We start from the raw sequence: 23368 nt of genomic DNA, 5'->3' as shown, positions 1-23368 counted from the left end.
AATCGGCCAAGGCCAATGTTGATCTGTAGATAGATGGGAACCGTGTTGTCTTAGTCTCTTGATACAGAAATTGCTTTATTACTCATATCCGGTGCCTGATTTTTCATTGATAGTTCGTATAGCGACAAGTATGTCATTTATGTAATTTAGCGAAGCCCGACCTGCGCTACTAATTTATTTTGTAAAATCTAATATCATGTTGAGCAATAAGTGGATAAGCTCCTAAATATTCAAGACCTGAAATCGCGTTGCCTATACCCAAAGATAGCAAATGAAATTCACAAACCTAAAAGCATCATCAGCCGATAGACGTCCACCGCTAAACAAAGGCCTTCCCCTTTTGCAATATGGTTTATTCTAACTTAAGAGGGCTATGTTCCTAATAAAAACGTTTTAATGTCTTTAATCTAAATCTTACACGTCGAATAGGCTAATTAACTAAATTTGAAAAATTGGTTTAAAATATACTTTGATGTTTATTTTACCCCAAAAACCCTATATTTTTGAAAAATAGCGTTATTCACAATAAGTATTTTGCATTTAAAAAAACCAATTCAAATTATCCTCTAAAACGCTTTAGACTGTCATGGCGTCTTGGATGACGTCACGCCTTGGCAAACAAGTGTGTTTGTATACAGAGAACGGAGAGTATCAGTGTTTTATTTATTGAAAAATGAATCCCTCGTATTACAAGAACTGTGTAGTGCCCCAGTGTACAAGCACAAGCATAAATACGCCAAACAAATTATTTATATATGTTCCAAACGATGTAAAAATACGAAGAAAGTGGCTAACTCTAGCAAGAAGGGATGATGCTCATTCTTTATCAACAAAATCGAGAATGTATTTTTGTGAAGATCATTTCGATGTAAGTATTATTCACAACATATTGCTTACAATATAAATGTAAAAGAAAACAAATGAATTTACTCAATAGTGGTTGGGGTTAGTTCTTTTGTTTTGATTTTATGATCTAGAATCTGTTATTTATATTCATTGTTTTAACATACACGTTTTATTGTTCTAGTTGCCGAATGATATGCTTAATTATACCGAGTATCATGTTATGGGAAGAGTATCACAAGTGCGCATGAAACCAGGTTGTACTCCAAGTAAATTTGAATGTCAAGAAGATAGAAGAAAACGAACATGTAGCAGCACAGAACGACCATACATAGTAAAAAAACAAAGAATTACGACAATAGCAGAGTGTCTTAATGAATTAGATAAAAGTTGTATTCCAAGTTCGTCTCTCGAAGATACTCCTCAAACAAGTTCAGGTGTGTATGAGTAATAAACAAAACAAATAATTTTATTCAATAAGTAAGTAGTTAATCATCATTATGAAATTAATTACTTTACTTTTTGCAGATTTCCAAACAGTTCAACCAAATGAGCCAGAAGTTACATGTGAGCATAAAGTAGAAAAATCAGTTCAAGCATGTATAACGCAGAAATTCAGAAGTAAAGCTGTCCAGATCAATATCAAAACAAAAGACCAGGCATCATCACCCTTGAAGCCATCAATAATATCTAGTTCCACATCCCCGTTTAAAGCTGAGATCATCAAAAAAACATATCCTTCTGTCTCCAATCTAAGCAAAGTTACAAGAACTGTATTGAATAAAGAAGAGCACTCTGATAGTGATATATCTTTATATACACCATCTGTTGCCACCCACAGTTGTTCGTCATCAGTGCAATCATTACAAGTTCAATCATCTTCTGACTGTAGTGAATTAATTGCAGAAGACAGAAGACTAGAAGTTGATAAGACACTGTTGCACACAATTGGAAAAATTGAAAAGAAACCTCGAATATACATTGGTGTTCCGAGCAGTTGTTACTACTTAATTGACATACTAAAAGCTGAATTAAATATTCCTAAACATCATATATTGCTATGTTTAAATAAGATACGTTTGGATGTTAAATTTAATCAGCTCACAGATGATTATGGAATGACTCCAGCAGGTTTAAGCAAGATATTTTTAAAAATATACCTCTGATAGCTAGCTTTATGCGTCCTTTTATTGTGGAGCTAGACAGGGATATGATTAAAAGGACCTTACCTATGGCATTCAGGCACAAATATTATAATGTGAGTTGCATTATCGACTGCCTTGAAATTGAGATCCAAAAGCCATCTAAGGCAATAAACCAAGCTCTGACATGGTCTGAATATAAAAAAACAAATACCATAAAATATTAAATATCATGTACACCAAATGGATTGGTTAATTATATTTCTCCTGGATTTGGAGGCAGGACAACTGACACATGTGTAGTGGAATCATGTGACTTTGTGAAATCATTAAAAAGTGGTATGGTTGTTATGGCAGACAGGGGCTTTAAGCATGTAGAGCAGTATCTCAAAAAATCAAATATTACATTAGTAAGGCCTCCAAGCGTTGAAACAGGAGTGAAAATGAGCAAAAGTCAAGCAAAGCTAACCAAACAGATAGCCAGCTTGAGAATACATGTAGAAAGAGTTATTCGGCGCTTACGTGAATTTTATATGCTTAAACCACATGCATGTGTTAATTTAAAACATGTAAAAATACTCGATGACATAGTAATCATAGCCTGTGCTTTAATTAATTTGCAAGATTCTTTAGTAAAATAAAACAAAATTTCAAAATTATTTCTTTTTTATTCAAAACATATATTATGTACATACACACACTTACTCGCACACTCAGAGTCATTTAATGGTTACTTAACCCAGTCCTTAGCAATTGTTTTCCATACAAAATCGTTACTAAAGAATACTTTAAGTAAGCATTAAATGACTCTGAGTGTGGCAGTTAGTCTAAGTCTACACTTTGATGAATAAAGTGTAAGATTATTTTATAAAATACTAGCGGACATACATACAAATACAAGAAATATATTGTCGGTGATACTCATAGACTCACTCATAAATTTGAATCTTTCTGTTCAGTCTAAATTTGAATCACTGTTAGTTATGCAGTTTATGAGTATCATCAACTATATATATAACTAATTTAAAATGTTACTTTTATTTAAAATCCAAACATACTCACTCTACACTCTGATATAATAAAGGATATATATTTATTTTCCAAAAGTTTAATAACTTATTGATAAAATTCTCAACATATTGAGGATCAAATTCTATATTTATTATATCCACTTTTTTATTTTGACTAAAGTCTGGGTCAGCTATACAAAAGCAACAGTTTTTCTTTTGTGATAAATACATCTGAAGCTGCATTTGGGCATAATATTTTTCTGTAGCCAGTGCATTTTTTATATAATTTTTATATGTTGTTTTACTAATAGGACACTTAATTTCAACTATCCCATCTTCGAAAATTCCGTCTGGTGAACCAGCAATCATTGGGTACTTAGAATTTAACAAGAGGCCACACTTACTAACTTTTTTTTTTTATTTTGCTCTCAACTGTTTTTCTTACTTCATTTTCTAGAACACGGCCACGTTTCATGGCCGGAGTATCAGGAATTTTACCACCTAGTATGAGGGAAATGAGTGTGCCGTCACTTGTTTTGCATCGGCTTACTTCAAATGCTCTTGAAGCAGTTATTCGACCATATCTCAGTTCAAACCACAGAGCGCTATTAGACTGTTCTCTTGTTTCCTCTTCCACTTTCTTGATTAAAGATGCTGTTATTTCAACTTTCTTCAAAAAATCTTCAACGCATCTTTCTTTAAACTTATAAGTAAGTTGATGCATTGAGATAGCCGATGTTTCACTTTCACTATAAGTAGGTTGGTATTTTAAAAGTTGACAGTCCTCAACTTTTCTCTTTCTTGCCTCTTCTAAAAAATTATTAAATACAGATGGATTTGCTGGTAATATGGGATTTCCTTTGGACAATTCCTTCGCTGTCATATATTTAATTGTAGTACCAACTTGAGACAGTTTGGATTTCTTCCAATAGCACTCCACAGAAGTGCATGATGGTTCCTCACTTCGACGATGAACCCACATAAGGAACGCTATAGCGTGCTTACAGCCACCCTGTGATGCTACACAGTCTTGACACTGAACAGACAGAATAATGTCATCTTCTTCATCAACCACCAATGTACATCCATATAATTTGGCATGAACTTTGTGTTCTGGACATATTTTGCACTTTACAGTACAAAATTTGTTTTCTCGCTTAAGCTGCACATAGCTTACGGCGTCATCTCCGTAAGAAGCTCGTGATGACCTGAAATTAAATTATTTCACATTAATTTATCACTTGTTTACACCTCGTAATTCTAACCTCAAAATTAACAAAAAATTGCTCTACAAAATAAATTTACATAATAGATATGTTAGTTTATACTGAAACTGTATATTGCTTTAATTTAAGCTTAAATATTTTTACACTTGGGTATACTTACATCGAAGTTTTGATATTGCGAAATTCCGATGAGCAAAAGTCATTGTTTGACGCGAAAAATCGGCCAAGCATAATTGCGTCGATTCTAGGCAAGTTATTACTGTCTGCTTTAACAAAACCTGGTTCCATGATAACTATCAACTTGAGAATAATGCTATAAACGAATAAAATGTGAAGTAGTCAACGCGTCCTTTTCAATGAAAACGTCAACAACAACCATGTTTGACACGGCGTGACGTAACATTCTCTGATTGGCGTTTACTGTCACGTGACTAAATGCCTATTTTTTTCGATTTTCTTTTCTAAAAATATTATCAATCTTTAATTATTTTTCTATTTCTATTTTTTTGAAGCTATTTTTTAATTGTAAACGCTAATCCATCCGATTTATTCATAGTGGAATAGTTTCATATTTTTTTGTCCAGCTATATCATCGATAAACTCCCATTAACATTGTAAACTTGCCTCCACAATGTCCATCCGATTTATTCAGCTAGTGGATATGTAGCTAGTTGCTCTTTTCGAGAGCATAAACAAGGGAGTAAGTAATGTTATGTAATTTTCTTTTGAATACTTTTATTGGGTTTTTTTTTCTGTATTTAATAACTTTACACTTCTAATATTCCTTTTAATTCTAGATTACTGTAATTAAGTCCAATGAATTGACTTTCTTTAATATTTTTAAAATAACCTCACTCTCATAATAGGTGTCTTCGGAATCCAGTTTTACTATATTCTTATTTGGTTTCTAGTACTTTTTGTAAGATATTATGGTAAATCTAATTGTGTAAAAGACCCTTCAGATACATAACTTCCTCTGTCAAAGCCTTAAAATGTAAATCAGCTGTTCTTATTTTTCTGAAAACAGTATTTTCAAGTTTCAAGGCTACCAATACTAAATGCAGTTAATTCTATGATTCATTTTATTTTAAATTAAAACATTTCTATTTTAACTTAAAACTGTTAAGAAAATATTTTACAATCAAGAAAATCCAAAGTATTGTAATTAAAATAGGTAATATACCTAATTAGTAGCTGTTTGTTGCCAATTTGGCTTCCTATCCAGATTATTATATTAGTGAATAACATCTCATCTTGTGATTGTGATACTCAAATTAATGATCTTGAACATTGACGAGTTTGAAAAACAGAATGGAACTATAATGCATTATTATAGTTGCTAACTTAGTTAATTTTTTTTTTGTAATTTTACAGCTTCAATTTCCTCCAAACAATTACAAACCCAACAAAAAAGTATAATCAGAAATAATATCTCTGAAGGGGTAGGCGAGCTGCATATTACAGCATAATTATAATGCCACTGTACAATGTACACCCATTTTTCACCATTTGTGTTACAAGTCCTATTTAATAGGGGGTGAGCCTATTGCCATAAGATCAGAATTCCAGACTCCGTGATACTACTGAGAAATTTTTGAGAAACTGAAAAAGGATCAGTATTTTGTCCAACCCGGGGATTTAACCCGAGACCTCTTGCTCGGCCAATCACACTAATGAACACATGACTAAAGAGGTAGTCAGACAGCCAGTTTTAACCTTATTACCGTTTTCCGATATTTCGGCACTGTTGCAAACGCCATGATCACGGATTAACTGATATGTAATATTTCTATTACATAGTTTTCACCTATGTAATAGAAATATTTGAACAATACAAACCTACTGTAATAGCTGTAATCCATATATTTACCATAATTTATTTTGTTTTGCAGAAACTATGGAAGGACATCAAACACAAATTCGAGTAATGGAGTGAAACTACACAAATATTATCAGGATTTAATTTATTAGATAATTGTTAATTTTACTTGATTAAATTGATTATGTCAAGTTACATCTGTTTTCATTTAATTCATAAAGATGACTAGATTAATAGTGGATTACAATAACTTGATTAATTTTATTAAAAACATAAAATTTTTGCACCAAAATACTTTTGTGATACAATTTATTTTCTAAACATATCTAGGTTTAAAAAATTAGTTCATAATCAATATTTACATTGTTCAATTACTGCCATTTTCAAGAACCTGCCTCAATACAAAATCTTTAGATTAAGATGGATTTTTGACATTAGTTCAGATTTTTATCATAGCTTTATTGAGACATACTGAATTAATTATTATGATATCGGCTTACTTCCTATTCTACAGCAAATATGAGCCTCTAGCATGGCTTAAAACTTGTAGAGTTCCTCTTGAGTAAGCTGATAACATAATAATTAATTTAGTTCTATCTATAGAACTAGTAGTATCTTTCAAAAATTAAGATCGATCTGAAACATTTTGAATTAAGATTGGTTATTGGAATTAGCAGTAAAACTTCAAAATATCTAAATATTCGAAACAAGTGCATTACAACTTTTTATAACAAGTAAATACTACACATCTAATTACTTATTCAAATTAATGACATTTACTTACATAATATATTTAGAATATATTCTTTTTTAATTTAATTTCATAAGAAAACATTAAAATCATCGAAAACAATGCAATACAAGACAAATACATACTTTTGTGGCTAATTTAATTGACACAAAATGAATGGCAGTCAGATCTTTAAAAAACTTATAAGAAAACATTACTCATAATAATTATATGCATCATACTTCAAGCACCAATTAACAACCATCACATATACAAATACTAGCTTCTGCCCGCGGATTCGCCTGCGTTTCTGATGGATTATGATTATTATGGACTATGAATGCCATATGCCATAAAACATTTACTAAATCCAAACAAAAACAAATCAGCAATTCTTGCCCCATACATACATTATCCCATTTAATAGGAGAATTCATACAATCACAGTAATAAACGGTTACTGTATACACAGTAAGGGCTACGAGTGAGCTCGAAACCGGTCGTGCGTACCCGTAATACAATAATGTGATCCTCGCATGATCATTATCTATTTTAGTACACACTAAATTAATTATACTTATGACGTACATACAATAATGTATGATGCCATAATAGTTATACATGTATAAAAATATTTATAAAGCTATAAACTAATTCATTGGTTTATCTTAGATCACTCGTTAGTTGTTGTGCTTTTCATTATATTAATACTATATGTATTTATTTCGTTAAGGATTTCTGAATCAATCGTTATTTTCTTACTAGCTGGCCCGGCAAACTTCGTACCGCCCCAATATTTTTTTCTCGCCTTTTAAACCTTCCCTGGACTTTCATAAATAATTTAAAGCTAAAACTAGCCAAATAGGTCCAGCCGAACCAGCCAGCGAACTTCTATTCGTTAGTCTTTAGTCGAACGAACGAACAGAAGTAAATTTTTATTAATAAGAAGATTTGCATAATTTGGGTGATTGTATTTACATCATAAAATTAGGTACATAAATACAATATTACGCAATAAAAAAGATAGATCTTAATGTATAAAACATTTTCTATTTATCTTACTCTTATAAATCGAGATTTTAAGAGATTAATCGATTTATTGAGATTATATTATTTGTATAATGAAATATAAAATATACTTAACTAACTGTTTTAATTAAGCTGTTATTCGATGCTCAACAGAGGTAGGTAATGTTAGACAAATTGTTTTAAACCGTAAGATTAAAACGTTAAAGTACAATTTTCAATGTACAGCTAAGTTGATGTACTTTCTCATAAAACGTAATGATTTTTATTGGAATTTCAACCGTAATGTCATAGACATAAAGTCAGTCGATATCTTTTTAGTATAGAATTGGCACTTGACAATAGTGCAATTGTATCTGGCGACGAGATTGGCCTTCTTCAGTGTTGTAAAAAATTGATACAACTGTTATATAAAATATTATGTTATGCAAATAGAAATAAGGTTTATTTTTGATATTCATATTGTTGGCTGTTTTAAAATAAGTATTTATACCTATCAAATCAAATTCACGCCTGTCCCCCACGGAGGGTAGGCAGAGACAATGGAACGTCAATTGCTACGATTCTTACACATCTCTTTCGCTTCATCAACAGTCATCAGTCGTTTCATGCATGCACGTCGGTTAAAGGTACTTTTAATTTGGCCCTTCTTTAATATATCGCCAATCTGGGGCCTTAGTCTGCTATACAACCTACATAGCTCCGCCCCTCTCGCACTGCTCAGTGACCGAACATTGTGACACAATTGTAATAGCAGACTAAGGCCCCTGGTCTGTATATGTCCGTCTAGGGCGCCCTCTACCGACGGCCCCATACATATCCCCCTTATATAACACTTTACAATGATATAACTTTACATATATTATTATAGTATTACCCTTTATGACTTCCCACATCGGAATCTGGCGTAGAACTCCGGGTCATCAGTGAGGGTGTCTGCGGACGACGATGACGGCAAGGACCTGGGTTGGACCGGGAGGGGGGCATCGAAGTTTGGTTCGTCAGCCAACGCCCATATTATGTCCACTAAGAGGGGCTGCGCTAGGTTTTTTATGGCGTCCTGTCGCGCCACCTGTGGGAAGGGACGGAACTTTTAGTTTTTTGGTTATGTAGTACGTATTGTAGTGCTATGATGGTAGAGTAGATTACATTTGTTGCTGGGTGATTTTTCAAAAAACTTTAATTTTTATTTAACGCATCATTAATTTCCTGCGTTATTAAGCATCGCGGTAGCTTGACTATCATCCTAATCTTTTATTGGATTGGTATGAGAGCGGTGTCACAGCTTAATTTATTGAAACCAAATTTTGTGTTGCAATCGGCAGAATTGTGAACTTTTGGTTGAGCATAATGACGCCGTTAACATGTTGTGATATTTTGGGAAAGATCACCCTGCTACTGCTAATCTTTTTGCGGGTATTGTAAGAGCTAATTAAGGAATTTGAATTTCTGAATATTATTAAAAGTAAAATTTCAATTTGTCGCGCCCCAAAATGTCGTCTAACGTATTTGTCCTCTGCTGTTGCGGTTGTTCATAGTCAGCGTAGATTGCTTCACCACCAGGTGATTAATCAGCTCCTTTGTCGACCTATCCCATAAATAGGGGATTAACCCTAGGATCAGCAAGCTACATGATACAAATATCGTTAAGTCCATTAAAATATACCATTTTACTGTGAAATTAAAATTTATGGATAACACATTTTTGTATTATTATTTTAATTTATGGATAATATAACTGTCGTGAGACATACTGAATTAACCAAAAATCACGAATCACACGTCGCCGCGCCTGCGCACGCCGCTCGTCATGTAGAGTCACTGTGTAACTCGAAACTAGTAGACCTTTTCTATATTAATATATACGGTACTAGCTGACCCGGCAAACTTTGTACCGCCTCAAACATATTTTTCTCACCTTTTAAACCTTCCTTGGACTTCCACAAATAATTCAAGACCGAAATTTGCCAAATCGGTCCAGCCGTTCTCGAGTTTTGGCGAGACTAACGAACAGCAATTGATTTTTATATATAGAGACTAGCAAACTCGGCGAACTCCGTTTCGCCACCAATGATTTTCCCTGTTTTCCTACTTTTCTTTTTAATTTTTCCTGATTTTTTTTTTGCTATAAACCTCACGGAGCCGGAGACCTTTCCAAAGAATGCAAAACCGTGGAAATCGGTTCGTGCGTTCTGGAGTTATAGCGTCAGGAAGGAAAACCCGACTTATTTTTATATAATAGATTAAACCGTGAGTTCCTATATATTTTTTATCAATTATCTATATTCATTTATTTTTATAACGATGCAAATAAACTAGTTTTCTTGTTTCTTTCACAAAAAGGCGTGACGTGGTGCGTGTTAGTGAGTAAGTATGTATGACTCACCAATCCGAAATGGTGCACGATCATCTTGAGCGCGTACTCCTTGATGTCGGCAGCCCGCATGCGGTCGGCGGCCTGCAGGATGGCCAGCACGTTGTCGGGCGACACGTTGCTCTGCAGGTTGTGCTTGCAGAACACCTGCAGACGGTTGTTCGTGAACCCTGGGTCGGAGACCATGGTTACATTAGGTATTATTAATAGCTTTATACGAGCAATTCTTGTCATAGGCGTAGCCAGGTTTTAGTATCGGGAGGGGTTCAAGAAAGTAAAACGAACAAAACTTCCTTCATGAACTTCCTTCATTCATAAGAATATACAATGTGATAGGGGTGGGACTTCTAACCCGTTAAGGCTGAGTACTACATCTAATTTTATCGACAAAAAAAAATAATATGGGGGGTTGAACCCCTAATTGAAAATATTGAAAAATAGTGATTTTTTCGGTAAAAATAATTCACAAATGATTTTTTTCTCACCAAAACATTATCAAACATATGAAAAAAGCAATGAATTAGTTAGCCAAGGTTATTAGCTACCGTTTGTCGTTTTTTTTTTGTTTCTACGACGCATACAACCTTTGATATCAAAAAAAGTAAAAAAAATATTAAAATAGCCATAATTTTTAGGGGGATTTTTTGTCTATAAAATTTGATGTAGAACTCAGCCTTAACGGGTTAGAAGTCTCACCCCTATCACATTGTATATTAATATACCCAGTTACTATTAGCTACTTAAGTTTTATCTTAACTTTTCGGGGGGTTTGAACCCCCAAACCCCCCCTGGCTACACCTATGATTCTTGTATATATTATATGTATATATAGAATCAAGATCTCGGAAACGGCTCCAACGATTTTCTTGAAAGTTACAGATTAGGGGATTTTCGGGTAAAAAAATCGATTTATTTAGGTTCCAGGTCCAAGAAAAGCCCGGTTCCTAAGATACAGGCAATATCTAAATAAGTGAGAAATGAGAAAATGTTATACGTGGCATTATATAATTTGATTATGTATCTCACCGTAGTATATAGGGGCTTGGAATAGGTAGAGCGAGTCCTCAGTGGGCATGTTGGTGTCTCCGTAATAGATGTACCGCAGCAGGGAATCGAACGCCTCCTCCGACGGCACCGTGTCGCAGATTTGTATCTACACGATGGAGACAAATTAACTCTATTCATGATATGACTTATGATTTTATTGTAACTTTCGTGAGACATACTAAATTAATTATTATGTTATCGACTTACTCACGTACTGTTTTGACGAGGAACTCGACTAGTTTCAAGCCATGCTAGAGGCTCATATTCATGAGCAGCATTTCGCGACACTCGACGCGGCGATTGTCGCGCTGCTACTATATGACTTATGTATAACACTTTTGTTTACAAATGTTTGAATTTTTGTTTTTAAAGAAAAAACTAATGTTGCCCCAATCTAGGATTTTCTTCTGTATCGTCGGTGCGTTTACAAACATACATTGAATTGCACATGACATCCAGACCCGGAACAATAATCTGTGGATCACACAAACAGTTGTTCCGTGCGGGAATCGAACCCGCGGCATGTTGTTGTATAGCTGCCCAGCCACCGCGCCAACCGTGCAGTGAAAGATGACTTTTAAATAAATAAAAATGTATGTATTGAACGTAAAGTAGCACCATATAGGTATTATTACAAAATACGTTTTGTTTGCGTAATGTTTGCCACGTCTGATGACAGTTTTCACGTTGCTACTTAAATATGCCTCGTTGGTCGAGTGGTCGCAAGTGCGACTGCCGAACAGGGTTCGATTCCCGGGTCGGGTAAAGTATTACTGGGCTTTTTTCGGATTCGAAAATTTCTCGGTAGTAGCACGGAGTCTGGAATTGTGTCCAGTATATGGCAAATATGGCAATACGCTCACCCCCTATTACACGGGACTTATAACACAAATGGTGAAAAGTGGGTGTACATTGTATAGCGGCATTACGTGCCGTAATGTGCACCTCTGCTTGCCCTTTCGGGGATAAAAGGCGTGATGTTGCTACTTAAAACTATGGACCCCTGTTGTAAGTTGAAAGGAGTGGAGCTAGCATAAGTGAGTATGATACGAACATTGACGATGTTGTCGTGCGGCGAGAAGGAGCGGAACATGGCCTCGAAGTAGGCGGCCCGCGCCGCCAGCACGGAGCGGTGCGCGGGGCGCTGCGCCCCCCCCACCCGCAGCCGCACGTCCGCCAGCTCCCCCCCGCCGCCCAGCAGCACCGACATGTCCTGCTCCAGGGTCGTGCCTGGGGACAACACAATCTACTTCACAAACCATTTCATTGCATTTTTTTTTTTATTGGGGGAAATCATCCTATTACTTCTCCCGCCTTGGGCGAGGCAAGAGGGAGTGTCAAACTCTTACTAAAAACCACCCCATTCGTACTCCTGCTTTTCGAGCCGGAGCCCCGGTAAACCCGCTAGGTAGTCCGCAGCTCCGGATCAACGACTGAAATTAATATCTAATTACAATCTAAAATCTATGAGTTTTGATCTCGACGACTTCCTGTAGCGTATTTTTTTAAGTAAGCAATCGCCGCTGCTCTTGCACACCCGAAACACCAGAGGCGTTACAAGTGCGTTGCCGACCTTTTGGGGTTAGGAATTTAAGGATTGTTGGGGAATTGGAGATTGAGAAGGGGAGTAATTGGACCTCCGGTAACCTCACTCACACAGCGCAAGCGTTGGTTCACGCCACTTTTCTGTAATGCCGTGGCTCTCCCACATTTAAAACTTGTGACTAACGAGGCGACACTCGGGCGACTGAAGCAGCCCTCAGAAGCCCTAAACCGCTCAAGCTGTACCAAACTGCATCAATGCCTACAGATAGTAGACCAGGCTTTAAAGGACGGAACCCAGTAGGGCTGATGCCTGATCCGGAGCTGCGGACAACCTAGCGGGTTTACCGGGGTTCCAGCTCGAAAAGCAGGAGTAGGAACGGGGTAATTTTTAGTCAATTAAGAGTCTGACACTCCCTGTCGCCGTGCCCATGCGGGAGAAGCCATTCAATGATTCCCCCCCACTTATTATCATTTTTTTTTATGAAACAAGCCGGTAATCGAGCAGACGTATAACCTGATGGTAAGCAATCGCCGCCGCCCATGGACACTTGAAACACCAGAGGCGTTACAAGTGCGTTGCCGGCTTTTTGGGAGTTAGGAATTTAAGGGTTGTTGTTCGGGAATCGGGGATGGGGAAGATTGGGAAGGGGGGAATTGGGCCTCCGGTAACCTCACTCACATAACGAAACACAACGCAAGCGTCGGTTTTCTGTGAGGCCGTGGTATCACTCCGGTCGAGCGGGCCCATTCGTGCCGAAGCATGGCTCTCCCACACTTAAATGGTTAAACATGTATCAAGTTACCAATAATCTCCTCCTCATACTCCTGTTGCGCGGCCCCGTTGGCTTGCTTCGACTGTGGCTGCTGTCGTCTGCGGATGATCTCCACCATCAGACCCTGGTCCATCTCCTCGAACTCCTTCGACATCACTATGGGGGTGAAGTTGTAGTCTTTCACTACAAACCTGCGACAATATTTGTTATTTGAAATTGAAGCAAGTTGCATATTTGATGTTAATTTTGTTGAGTTTCTTTCAAATCATTGTTTTTTTTTTTGTATGTGTTTTATTTTGTTTTGTCTTTTTTTTCTTACTAACTGATACAGTGCCATTGTTATGTAATGTTACAGTGCATGTTTGGTCACAACATGCACTGTAACATGACTATGTATGTAGCTTATGAACAGGTTACTGTTAGCACATAAGTAAGGGTATCAGGTTAATATACATTTGAAAATAATGTAATTATGCTGCACTGTTAAAAAAATCAAGCACAACCTTAAAATGTTGTGCATTTAAATTAATTATGACATAGTGTTTAGATGTAAGTTGTAATGTAAAGCTACAGGTTGTCCAAATAAATAAATAAATCATTGTTGTATACTAGGATTTTCTCCTGTGTCGTGGATGCCTTTACAAACATACAAGTTCACATTTACATGACACCCAGACCCGAAACAATAATTTGTGGATCACACAAAGGGTTGCTGCGGGGATTGAAGCCGGTTGCCCAGTCTCCGCATCAACCGTGCAGTTGGATTTTGGTTTTATAAAACCATATAGCTAATAAGGAGTTACAAATCCATTATCAGCTCTCGAAAGGGGGTAAGGGGTATGGTTGGTCTTGGACATCCTTAAACTGTATCCTTAGTGCGAGTTTACTTTACGTTGACCGAAAACGAGCGCGTTCGGCCTTCTGATTGGCTGGCACGAGTGAACCAACCAATCAGAGCGCCAAACGCGATCTCGTTTTAATCAGAATCTCCTTAAACGTAAAATAAAGTCTTCCCAACGTTCTGAAAAGCATTAGTATGTAGTACCGTAGTTTTATTGTAACTTTCGTGAGACATACTAAATTAATTATTATGTTATCGGCTTACTCACGTAATGTTTTGACGAGGAACTCGACTAGTTTCAAGCTATGCTAGAGGCTCATATTCATGAGCAGCATTCCGCGACACACGACGCGGCGATTGTCGCGCTGCTACTCTTACAATAGCAAAACATTACGTGAGTAAGCCGATAACATAATAATAGGCTAGTTTCCTACTAGTCAAATTCAATACTTTTTTCGAAACGTCAAAAACGATATTTTCTATGAACTTTGTATGAAATAGTGCGTTATGACGTCAAATAGCAGACTTATTTCTAGAAATTTAGCTAGAAAAAATCGAAAATTAAATAGTTCATCAAATTTATGAATGAGAGTGTGATTATTTTTTAATATTTTATTGTATTGAAAAGTTGTAATAATTTATAGTACCGTAAAATGGGGTGAATAGGGATCGAGAGGTGAATAGGGTCAGAAGAGGGGTGAATAGGAAATTCTTCATAGATCGAGAGGTGAATAGGGTCAGAAGAGGCAGGCGAGCGCGGCGCGGTGAATAGGCATAGGGAAATTCTTCATAGTGTCTATTCACCTGAGACAGTACTCTTGATGCAGGCGAGCGCGGCGCGGTGCGCGGCGGCGAGCGCCTGCAGCACGTTCCCGTATCCAATATTCACCCCTTGATTTTACTGTGCGCAATGAATGTAGTGGCTTGTTACCTGAGGCAGTACTCCTTGATGCAGGCGAGCGCGGCGCGGTGCGCGGCGGCGAGCGCCTGCAGCACGTTCCCGTAGCAGAGGTTGTAATAATTTATAGTACGCAATGAATGTAGTGGGTAGTTACCTGAGACAGTACTCCTTGATGCAGGCGAGCGCGGCGCGGTGCGCGGCGGCGAGCGCCTGCAGCACGTTCCCGTAGCAGAGGTTGGCCCGCAGGAAGCGCGCGCACAGCCCGCGCAGGCGCGGCACGCCCAGCCGCAGCGCCAGCCGCAGCACCTCCATCACCAGCAGCACCGTCGCCGGGGACGACGGCTCCTCGTCTGACCACCACACATATTCTTAACGGTGTATACAACATCCGGACTACCTAGCGGGTTTACCGGGGCTCCGGATCGAAAAGCAGGAGAAGGAACAGAATGGTTTTTAGGCAGTAAGAGTCTGACACTCCCTCTCGCCTCGCCCAAGGCGGGAGAAGTCATTGGATGATTTTCCCCCCTCCAAAAAAAAAAGGTTGTATAAAACATACTTGTGGAAATGTATAACAAAATGTAACAAGTAACGCCATCTATGATCAACCATGTTAAAACTTTTTGAATAAAGTGTCAGTTGTTGCCCGTCCACTATGCGTACCCTTTACAATACTGAAATTAAAATCTCTGGATGAATTTTTTTTATCTCAAATTAAATATTTTGCATTTTTTTTTATCTTACGAGCTGATCACCTAATGATGAGCGGTCGCCGCCGCCCATGGACACTTGAAACGCTAAAAGCTTTACAAAGTCGTTGCCGGCCTTATGGGGGTTAGAAATTTAAGGGGTGTTGGGAAATCGAGGATCGGGAAGGGGAAAGCGGATTGTAATTGGGCATCCGGTAACCTCGCTCTCATTTGTATAAATATGTGTAGGCAATATTATACATATAATAATATGCAAATGCAGATAGTACAGGTAAAATTGTAAGTCTCAATATGTTTTGCCATAATTGGCGTACAAAAAAATATTGTATAAAACCTATAATAAAAAAACAACTAAAGTTAAAATATTTCAAACAATTATAGTTCGGCCGTTCAGAGAATGCGTTCCTGACACGTCGCGATTGAACTGACGACGTAACTTTGTAATGGCGTTGCAGTTACGATAAAAATATTTTTGCTGGTTGTTTACCGTTTTAACCATTGATGAGCATTAAAACAACATTATTATATCAATAATCAATTAATGTTATAATTTTGTGCCAAACTGGGTGTCAAATAACTTGGTAAACAATATTTTTCTAAATCTATATTGCGCTATTACAAGGTTATGTCATATTTTAGTCAAGTTTATAATTTGTAGTGCTGTGCTAAAAAAACAGGCAAGTATCGTAATCTGTTCTTATACAGGAATCGGATCGGATCGGATCGGATAGGAGTCTGATTAATGTTCTGTACGCACATTCAATTCAATGTACTTACTTTATTGCATAGAAATACAGATTGTAACTTTGTAACAAAGAATAATTTTATTATATGAATATATATTTACAACACACAATAACAATTTTATTATATATTTTTGGTCTCCACTTAAATAACTAAAATATAAATTTTAAATGATTCCGCCAAATTTAAAACGAAAATAATCTTAAAATAATGCGGCGGTTCATTTTGGAGGAACGGTAACGAACTCAGTGTTATGTTGTGCCCATCACTAGTCGTGACTAACTGACAGGTGTCAGGAACGCATTCTCTGAACGGCCGAAGTATAAGCCTTATAAACTATCATTAAAAAAATCTTTATCACGGGTAGATTTAGACTATTAGGTATTGTAGGTAATCCGGAGCTGCGGACAACGTAAAAGGTTACCGAGGCTCCGGCTCAAAGCAGGAGAAGGAACGGGGTGGTTTTTAGTCAGTAGGAGTCTGACACCCCTCCCGCCTCACCCAAGGCGGGAGAAGTCATTGAATGATTTTCCCCCGGGTAAAAAAACTATTAGTATTGTAGGTAAATAAAGAGTATGGTACCTTTCTCGGTGGGGTCGATCCTGTCGGTGTAGATGTAGTTGAGGACCATGTGGAAGGCCTCGGGCGTGGCCTCGGGGAGCAGGACGCGCAGCTGCGGCGGCGCCTTGTACGAGCACTCCTCCCTCGCCTCCTCCTCGCCCGCCGCGATACGCCGAGTCAACTCGTCGCGGGCCTCCCTACACACATGGTATAACGTTACTCGATACATGGACTGGGTCAAAAAAACACAAATAATTAACAGCGTCATTATCATAAATGAAAAATTTTGCCGATTTTTTTTTTCTTTATTTTTCCTTAAAAAACGTTGCCCCACATTAGGATTTTCTCCTGTGTCGTGGGTGCGTTTACAAACATACAATTTCACATACACATGACACCCAGACCCGAAACAACAATTTGTGGATCACACACAGAGTTGCTCCGTGCGGGAATCGAACCCGCTACACGTTGCACGGCAGCCAGTTGAGTTGATTGAAACACAAAATTTGATTTCAATAAATCAAGCCGTGTCACTGCTCTCAACTACTGCAATAAAAATAATGATAACGCGGGAGAATAGTAATTTGTTAAATAAAAGTTTTTTTAAAGAACACCCGACTATCCAGAGCAAAAAGAATTATTCAATTGTAAGGCTAAGATTATTGTAATGCATGAATAATATTTGAAATTCAATCTGTAAGAAATGGGGTATGGGGATTGGGGGACGGCCAGGCTTCTGATACACTGACTCCGGTCAATCCGGTTACTTACTTAATCTTAGCACGTAGATACTGCGACCGGGCCGCTAAGATGGCTTGGTGGGCCAAAATGGGCGTCTTTTCGGGACCCACCAGTATTTGTATGTCACAGAACTGATGTGACTTTAGGATGCGACCGAAGTCATCGTGCAGGGTGCAGCGAGGATAGTTTGACAGCTGTTTGGAAGGGAAATTATGATTAGCTATTGTACAATAATTGTTACACATTTCTGGTTATGTCGTGGGTGTCGTGAATCTGGCCTAAGAGGCTACACCAGATAATGAATTTGTGATGAAATTAGCATGTAAATACATATTATCATCCGACGGCCGGACTATGTATAATTTATTTTCTTTTTAAAGAATTCTTCAAAAAATAACTCTGCAAATAGTCGTGAATCGTAGAATATATATTTTTATTGTCGTTTCGATGAAAGCATTGTATTCCAATACTAGGAAACTTATGTATCATGTAGACCATTAGTCTGCTGTTTGTAAATATAACTACATATATTTATTTAGGTAAACTTACCTGAAACCGGAATAGATCCCCGCTCCTGACGTTGTTGTCTATAGTGCCTCCAAAGATATAGAGCGCGTCCCCCACCACTGCGCCCGCGTGGAACAGTCGGCCTGATGGTATCTGAGAGTCGTTCGCGGGTTGGATTACTGACCTAAAAACAATAATATTATTTACATACATACATACATACATACATATCGTCACGCCTTTAATCCCCAAAGGGGTAGGCAGAGGTGCACATTATGGCACGTAATGCCACTGTGTACACCCACTTTTCACAACTTATGTTGTAAGTCCCATGTAATATGGGTAACCATGTATATACTGGTGAGTCTATTGCCATATATTATTTAGTACTTAAAAATTGGGGTCTCGCTCGCTTGAGCACCACAGAGAAAGCAATCAGCACTATTTATGGACATCCGCAGCTGCCAGCTTTGCAGGAACTGAGGACTGGTATTTGGGGATTGAGTACGGGGTGGGGGAGTGGGCGTGATGGAACTTCTGCTAACCTTACTCACACGACGACAACGCAGTCGTTGTTTCAAGTCCATCGATTTTCTGTAGAGCCGGTCCAGCAGTGCCATTCTTGTACCGTGTGTGTATAATTAAAGTATAGCTCACCATATCTGCGTATCTAGATCGTAGCAATGCAGGTCGTTAGGCAGCGTGTTGTCGGCGGCGCCCCCGAACACGTACAGATGCGCCCTGTGCGCGACCATGACGTGCCCGTAGCGCCGCGCCGGGGCTCCGCCCGCGCTGCGCAGCAGGTGCTCCGTACATACACGACTCCATCTGCGGGAAGGGGGGGCGCAGCGTATTAGTTATTGCGGCTTATTATAACTTTCGTGAGACATACTAAATTAATTCTTATGTTATATGGCTTATGGCTTACTCACATAACTGTTTGACGAGGAACTCAGTAGCAGCGTGAGCGTGACAATCGCCGCGTCGTGTGTCGCGGAATGCTACTCATGAATATGACTCTAGCATAGCATGAAATTAATCGAGTTTCTCGTCATACATTTACGTGAGTAAGCCGATAACATAATGATTAATTTTTAAAGTTGATCGGAATCTGTAATGATCTTTTTAAATACAAATACATATAATAAAGACCAAAATTTATAGGTTTACTACTTTTTAATGGCAGAAGAGATTAAGCAGTATTAAAAGAAAATAACTTACGTATGCGTCTCAAAATCGAACTGGAACAGTGCATTAGTGATCTTAGCCCCACTTTGTCCACTGAACACGAACATTTTCCCCCGTGCCACCGCCACGGGGAAGTTGCAACACGTAGGGGGACACTGCCCCTTCTGTTCTATTCGCTCCCATTGCCTCGTCTCACCCTGGGGGGAAGGGGATAAGACTTTATAAACGGGGGGATTAGACTTCGTTAAACTATACATATAAAGGGGAAATTAACTTTGAGCAATACGGATTGGACTTTGTGGAAGAAGGATTAGATTTCATGGAAGGGGGGAGGGTTGAACTTCGTACAAGATTGGATATCGCGGAGGTTTATGACTTCATAAAAGAGGGATTGAACTTTTAATATTATTATTGTTTGGAAAATAAGACATTTAGAGCTACTTACCAGCAAGTTGATAGTCCACATGTCGTTAAGTCGTGCGTTTCCATCATACCCGGCGAATATCCACAGCTTGTCGTCATACACAGCCGCGCCGTGTGCTGACCGAGGTACTGGCTCCCTACATAACAATTACGTACCAAGTTTTAGTATCACGCCTTTCATCCCCGAAGGGGTAGGCAGAGGTGCACATTACGGCACGTAATGCCGCTACACAATGTACACCTCCACTTTTTAGCATTTGTGTTATAAGTCCCATGTAATAAGGGGGAGGAGGTCATTTAGTAGGAGCAATACACCATTATCATACTGCTACTGAACTATGGACCTTCTCTACATATTTAAGAAGGTTTTTTTTAATCTTAACGCTTGGCGGACGCGTAGAAGGAAATGTAGGGGTGGCGCCATTTGTCACCACCCCTACGTTCCTTGACGTAGGGTCAACTTATTATAAAAAGTACTCACTGCCCACTAAACTTCCACTGGACCCACTGTGCGCTCTGGAACTTGTACTCGAAGAGATCGTTCTTATTGGTCAGGTTGGAGTTCGCCAATATGTCACCCGTGTAACCGCCGAACACGAACATTGACGAACGATGAACCTAAAAAACATTATTACGTATGTATTTACAAAATAAACAATAAAAACATAATCCCACCAATCGTTTCTCCATCCCCCAATCCCCTAATCTTCAAATCCCTATCTTGCTTACGGCCATTGGGGGGGGGGGCAAAGGCCGATAAAGCATTTGTAATTCCACAAGTGTTGCGGTTGTCCATGAGCAACGCTGATCGCTTACCGTAAAGCGATATGTCTGCTACTTTGCCGCCCTGTATATGCTAGCGGGCATAAAACGAGCCAAATTTAGCTTGAATCGGCAATTATCCAGTAAGAGCATGACTTCAATATGTTTATCACCTGTTTATCATGTCTCAGTTTTATTACCCTGATAAATAGGACACAACTCATTGTTTCTCTTTATTAGGCTAACAAGATTTTTTCGATCAAAAGACTGCATTGTTGATGCAGCAATTGGGATTGTACAAAGAGTTGTTTCGTGGAGGAATCGTGTAACGTCACGCCTTTTATTCCTGAAAGGGTAGGCCGAGGTGTACATTACGACACGCAATGCCGCTACACAATCTACACCCACTTTTCACCATTTGTGTTATAAGTCTCATGTAATAGGGGGTGAGTCTATTGCCATATACTGGGCACAATTGTTTCGTGGAAGAATCGATACCTTTTTTTGAGGGGATTAATCATACAGTATACGGTGACGTCTCCCACTTTGGGCGAGGCGAGAGGGAGTGTTAGACTCTTACTGACTAAAAACCACCCCGTTCTTACTCCTGCATTTCGAGCCGGAGCTCCGGTAACCCGCTAGGTAGTCCGCAGCTCGGAATTGATACCTGTGACATGTTGCAGCCATTCCGCCAACCTCATACATTTACATGTTACAGATGAATCAGTTAAAGTTTTTATTTTTAAACTCACCACAGCGGAATGATGGTACCTTGGTGCTGGTGGGATACCCATGCATCCAGTTTTTGTCCAGGACTTCTCCCGGATATCGAACCTGATGAGATCATTTAGCATCGACTTGCCATTGTCGCCTCCAAATACGTAGATGGCGTCTTTGTATGCAACGGCCGTGTGTTTACTGCGCCTGTTGACGATTACAAATTATGTATGATTTCAAGTATGTTAGTTTTTTGCACAAATAAATAGGTTTGGCCTGTCTTTCATCATCACCTTGGCTACAAGAAGTCCATTGCTGAACATAGATCTTTTCCAGTGCCTTCCATATTCTAAACTGGTTTTAGTAGACAATTAAAAGGTATGTTTCCTTAAGTAAATTCACAATTCACCAAAATTAGTTCAAAGATCAAATAAAAATCAGTTAACTAAAAATCATGGTTTACTCACATATACGAGCTCCCTCCTCTAATGCTAATACTAGCTTCGAGTCGAAACTAATAGAGGTTTTGTCTATTAATGAGAGTAGTAGGCTGCATAGGGTGAGTATACCGTGATTTTTAATTAACTGATTACTAGTTATACATTACATTACTAATATTATATTACACTATTATTCTCTTTTAACAGTGTTTCTCACCTGGCTCCAACAAACTCATAGCATTCTGACATTCGTTTCCATTTGTGTACAGTTTCAAATGGTCCAAACTCCATCCGGAGGCTGATGTCCAGCTCATTTGGATTCCGCAGCTGCTCCGTTATCATTTTCCCTAGATTATTCTGCATTTGTGATTATTGCTGTAAATGAAGAATAATAATTTATATTATATACATAATAGTAATTTATTTTATTAGTCATACTCCATGGACACTTAATAAAAGTCACATTTGTTATTACTTTATTAGAGTATACTTCATTATGTTTTGCAATATTTTTTATCTGTTACAAAGGACAATGACAATATAATTTTTTATAAAGACGAAAAGGAAAATCTCGTCGTTAATGAGTACAGACACTAATTATGTGATTGAAACAGATTATTAATTGGTAAGCACTCTACCTGCTTAACTTTTCTTGCTATATTCGGGTGCGCCACGAAAGCGGTAGAGTTATAGTTATTTTAAGAATGTAGCACTCAATCGTACACCATAAACGCACTGAAATTACAATTAATAATATCAACAATACGAAAAAAACAATGAAAATATAGACTTACAACTTTATCCAATAGATAGTATACCAATCAATAAATCGTTGCAAATGAAGAGAATCTGATAGTATAAAGCTCGCTGATTCTAATTAAAGCACACAGCGACCCGGAACTGCGATAAAATAGGAAGAATTCTCAAAATAAACCACCCGAAAATAGGTCGACGATATATTTCTTGAAGTCATTGACACTATAACGGTGCACAGTCCAAGACTCGTTTTAATGCCAAGAATACAATTTATCCTACCTTAAATTACCATAACATTGAGATATACACGTGAGAATCACATAAATCACACATTTGTTTAAAAATTTCAAGAATCGTAAATCAATAAACTTTGTTGTTATTTGACAGAAACTTGAATGAATAACTTTGTTTGGTTTGTGAACAATAGTAATGAATGAAACTGTTTTCGTTGACAGATGTTGCAAACATTTCTTTTGTATGAGTATCGTCAAAGAGTCTGAAAAGTTATGTGTATCTAAATAAATTAATTTTATTAAAAGATCAAA

At 38.0% G+C, this 23368-nt stretch overlaps 3 protein-coding genes and 1 non-coding gene across 5 annotated transcripts; 2 read left to right on the top strand and 2 right to left on the bottom strand.

Annotated features, from left to right (window-relative positions):
• The first annotated feature begins 403 nt into the window (after positions 1-403).
• Positions 404-3042, top strand: LOC118280856 (uncharacterized). The gene is made up of 3 exons (XM_050696832.1): positions 404-868; positions 1028-1280; positions 1372-3042. Exons 1-3 carry the CDS (start codon positions 674-676, stop codon positions 2007-2009), a joined length of 1086 nt encoding a protein of 361 aa, XP_050552789.1. The 5' UTR covers positions 404-673; the 3' UTR covers positions 2010-3042.
• Positions 3043-3246: 204 nt separating this feature from the next.
• Positions 3247-4695, bottom strand: LOC126911209 (uncharacterized). The gene is made up of 2 exons (XM_050696835.1): positions 4382-4695; positions 3247-4203 (listed from the first exon to the last, which is right to left on the bottom strand). The coding sequence occupies exons 1-2, from the start codon at positions 4507-4509 to the stop codon at positions 3399-3401; spliced, it is 933 nt and encodes a 310-aa protein (XP_050552792.1). The 5' UTR covers positions 4510-4695; the 3' UTR covers positions 3247-3398.
• A 187-nt stretch (positions 4696-4882) lies between these two features.
• Positions 4883-6235, top strand: LOC118275046 (uncharacterized). The gene is made up of 2 exons (XR_007705727.1): positions 4883-4921; positions 6114-6235. It is a non-coding gene; the product is annotated as an uncharacterized LOC118275046 (transcript).
• On the bottom strand, positions 6169-23347 carry LOC118275132 (leucine-zipper-like transcriptional regulator 1). Of its 2 annotated transcripts, none has more exons than XM_050696829.1 (17): positions 23103-23347; positions 22706-22802; positions 22285-22442; positions 21663-21834; positions 20630-20766; positions 20171-20285; positions 19759-19922; positions 19195-19365; positions 18580-18721; positions 18061-18224; positions 17311-17486; positions 15432-15627; positions 13566-13726; positions 12272-12447; positions 11197-11323; positions 10183-10340; positions 6169-8868 (listed from the first exon to the last, which is right to left on the bottom strand). In XM_050696829.1, exons 3-17 carry the CDS (start codon positions 22428-22430, stop codon positions 8677-8679), a joined length of 2397 nt encoding a protein of 798 aa, XP_050552786.1. In that variant the 5' UTR covers positions 22431-22442; positions 22706-22802; positions 23103-23347; the 3' UTR covers positions 6169-8676. The 2 variants fall into 2 exon arrangements, with proteins under 2 accessions (XP_050552786.1, XP_050552785.1); XM_050696828.1 differs by lacking the exon at positions 23103-23347 and adding an exon at positions 22886-23076.
• Between the last annotated feature and the right edge of the window lie 21 nt (positions 23348-23368).

The sequence above is a fragment of the Spodoptera frugiperda genome, chromosome 11 (genome assembly GCF_023101765.2).
Source record: "Spodoptera frugiperda isolate SF20-4 chromosome 11, AGI-APGP_CSIRO_Sfru_2.0, whole genome shotgun sequence".
Taxonomy (NCBI): domain Eukaryota; kingdom Metazoa; phylum Arthropoda; class Insecta; order Lepidoptera; family Noctuidae; genus Spodoptera; species Spodoptera frugiperda.
This window is presented reverse-complemented; position numbering and strand designations above follow the sequence as displayed.

Excerpts from the sequence above, each read along its gene's own strand:
- LOC118275132 (XM_050696829.1), bottom strand. The coding sequence starts at position 22,430 with ATGCAGAATAATCTAGGGAAAATGATAACGGAGCAGCTGCGGAATCCA. Across the intron at positions 20,286-20,629 it reads CAGTGGAAGTTTAGTGGGCA|GGAGCCAGTACCTCGGTCAG; the intron begins GTGAGTACTTTT and ends ATTGTTATGTAG. Across the intron at positions 10,341-11,196 it reads CCAAGCCCCTATATACTACG|GGTTCACGAACAACCGTCTG; the intron begins GTGAGATACATA and ends TCTCCGACCCAG.
- LOC118280856 (XM_050696832.1), top strand. The coding sequence starts at position 674 with ATGAATCCCTCGTATTACAAGAACTGTGTAGTGCCCCAGTGTACAAGC. Across the intron at positions 869-1,027 it reads TTTGTGAAGATCATTTCGAT|TTGCCGAATGATATGCTTAA; the intron begins GTAAGTATTATT and ends TTATTGTTCTAG. Across the intron at positions 1,281-1,371 it reads TACTCCTCAAACAAGTTCAG|ATTTCCAAACAGTTCAACCA; the intron begins GTGTGTATGAGT and ends TACTTTTTGCAG.
- LOC126911209 (XM_050696835.1), bottom strand. The coding sequence starts at position 4,509 with ATGGAACCAGGTTTTGTTAAAGCAGACAGTAATAACTTGCCTAGAATC. Across the intron at positions 4,204-4,381 it reads CGCAATATCAAAACTTCGAT|GTCATCACGAGCTTCTTACG; the intron begins GTAAGTATACCC and ends ATTTAATTTCAG.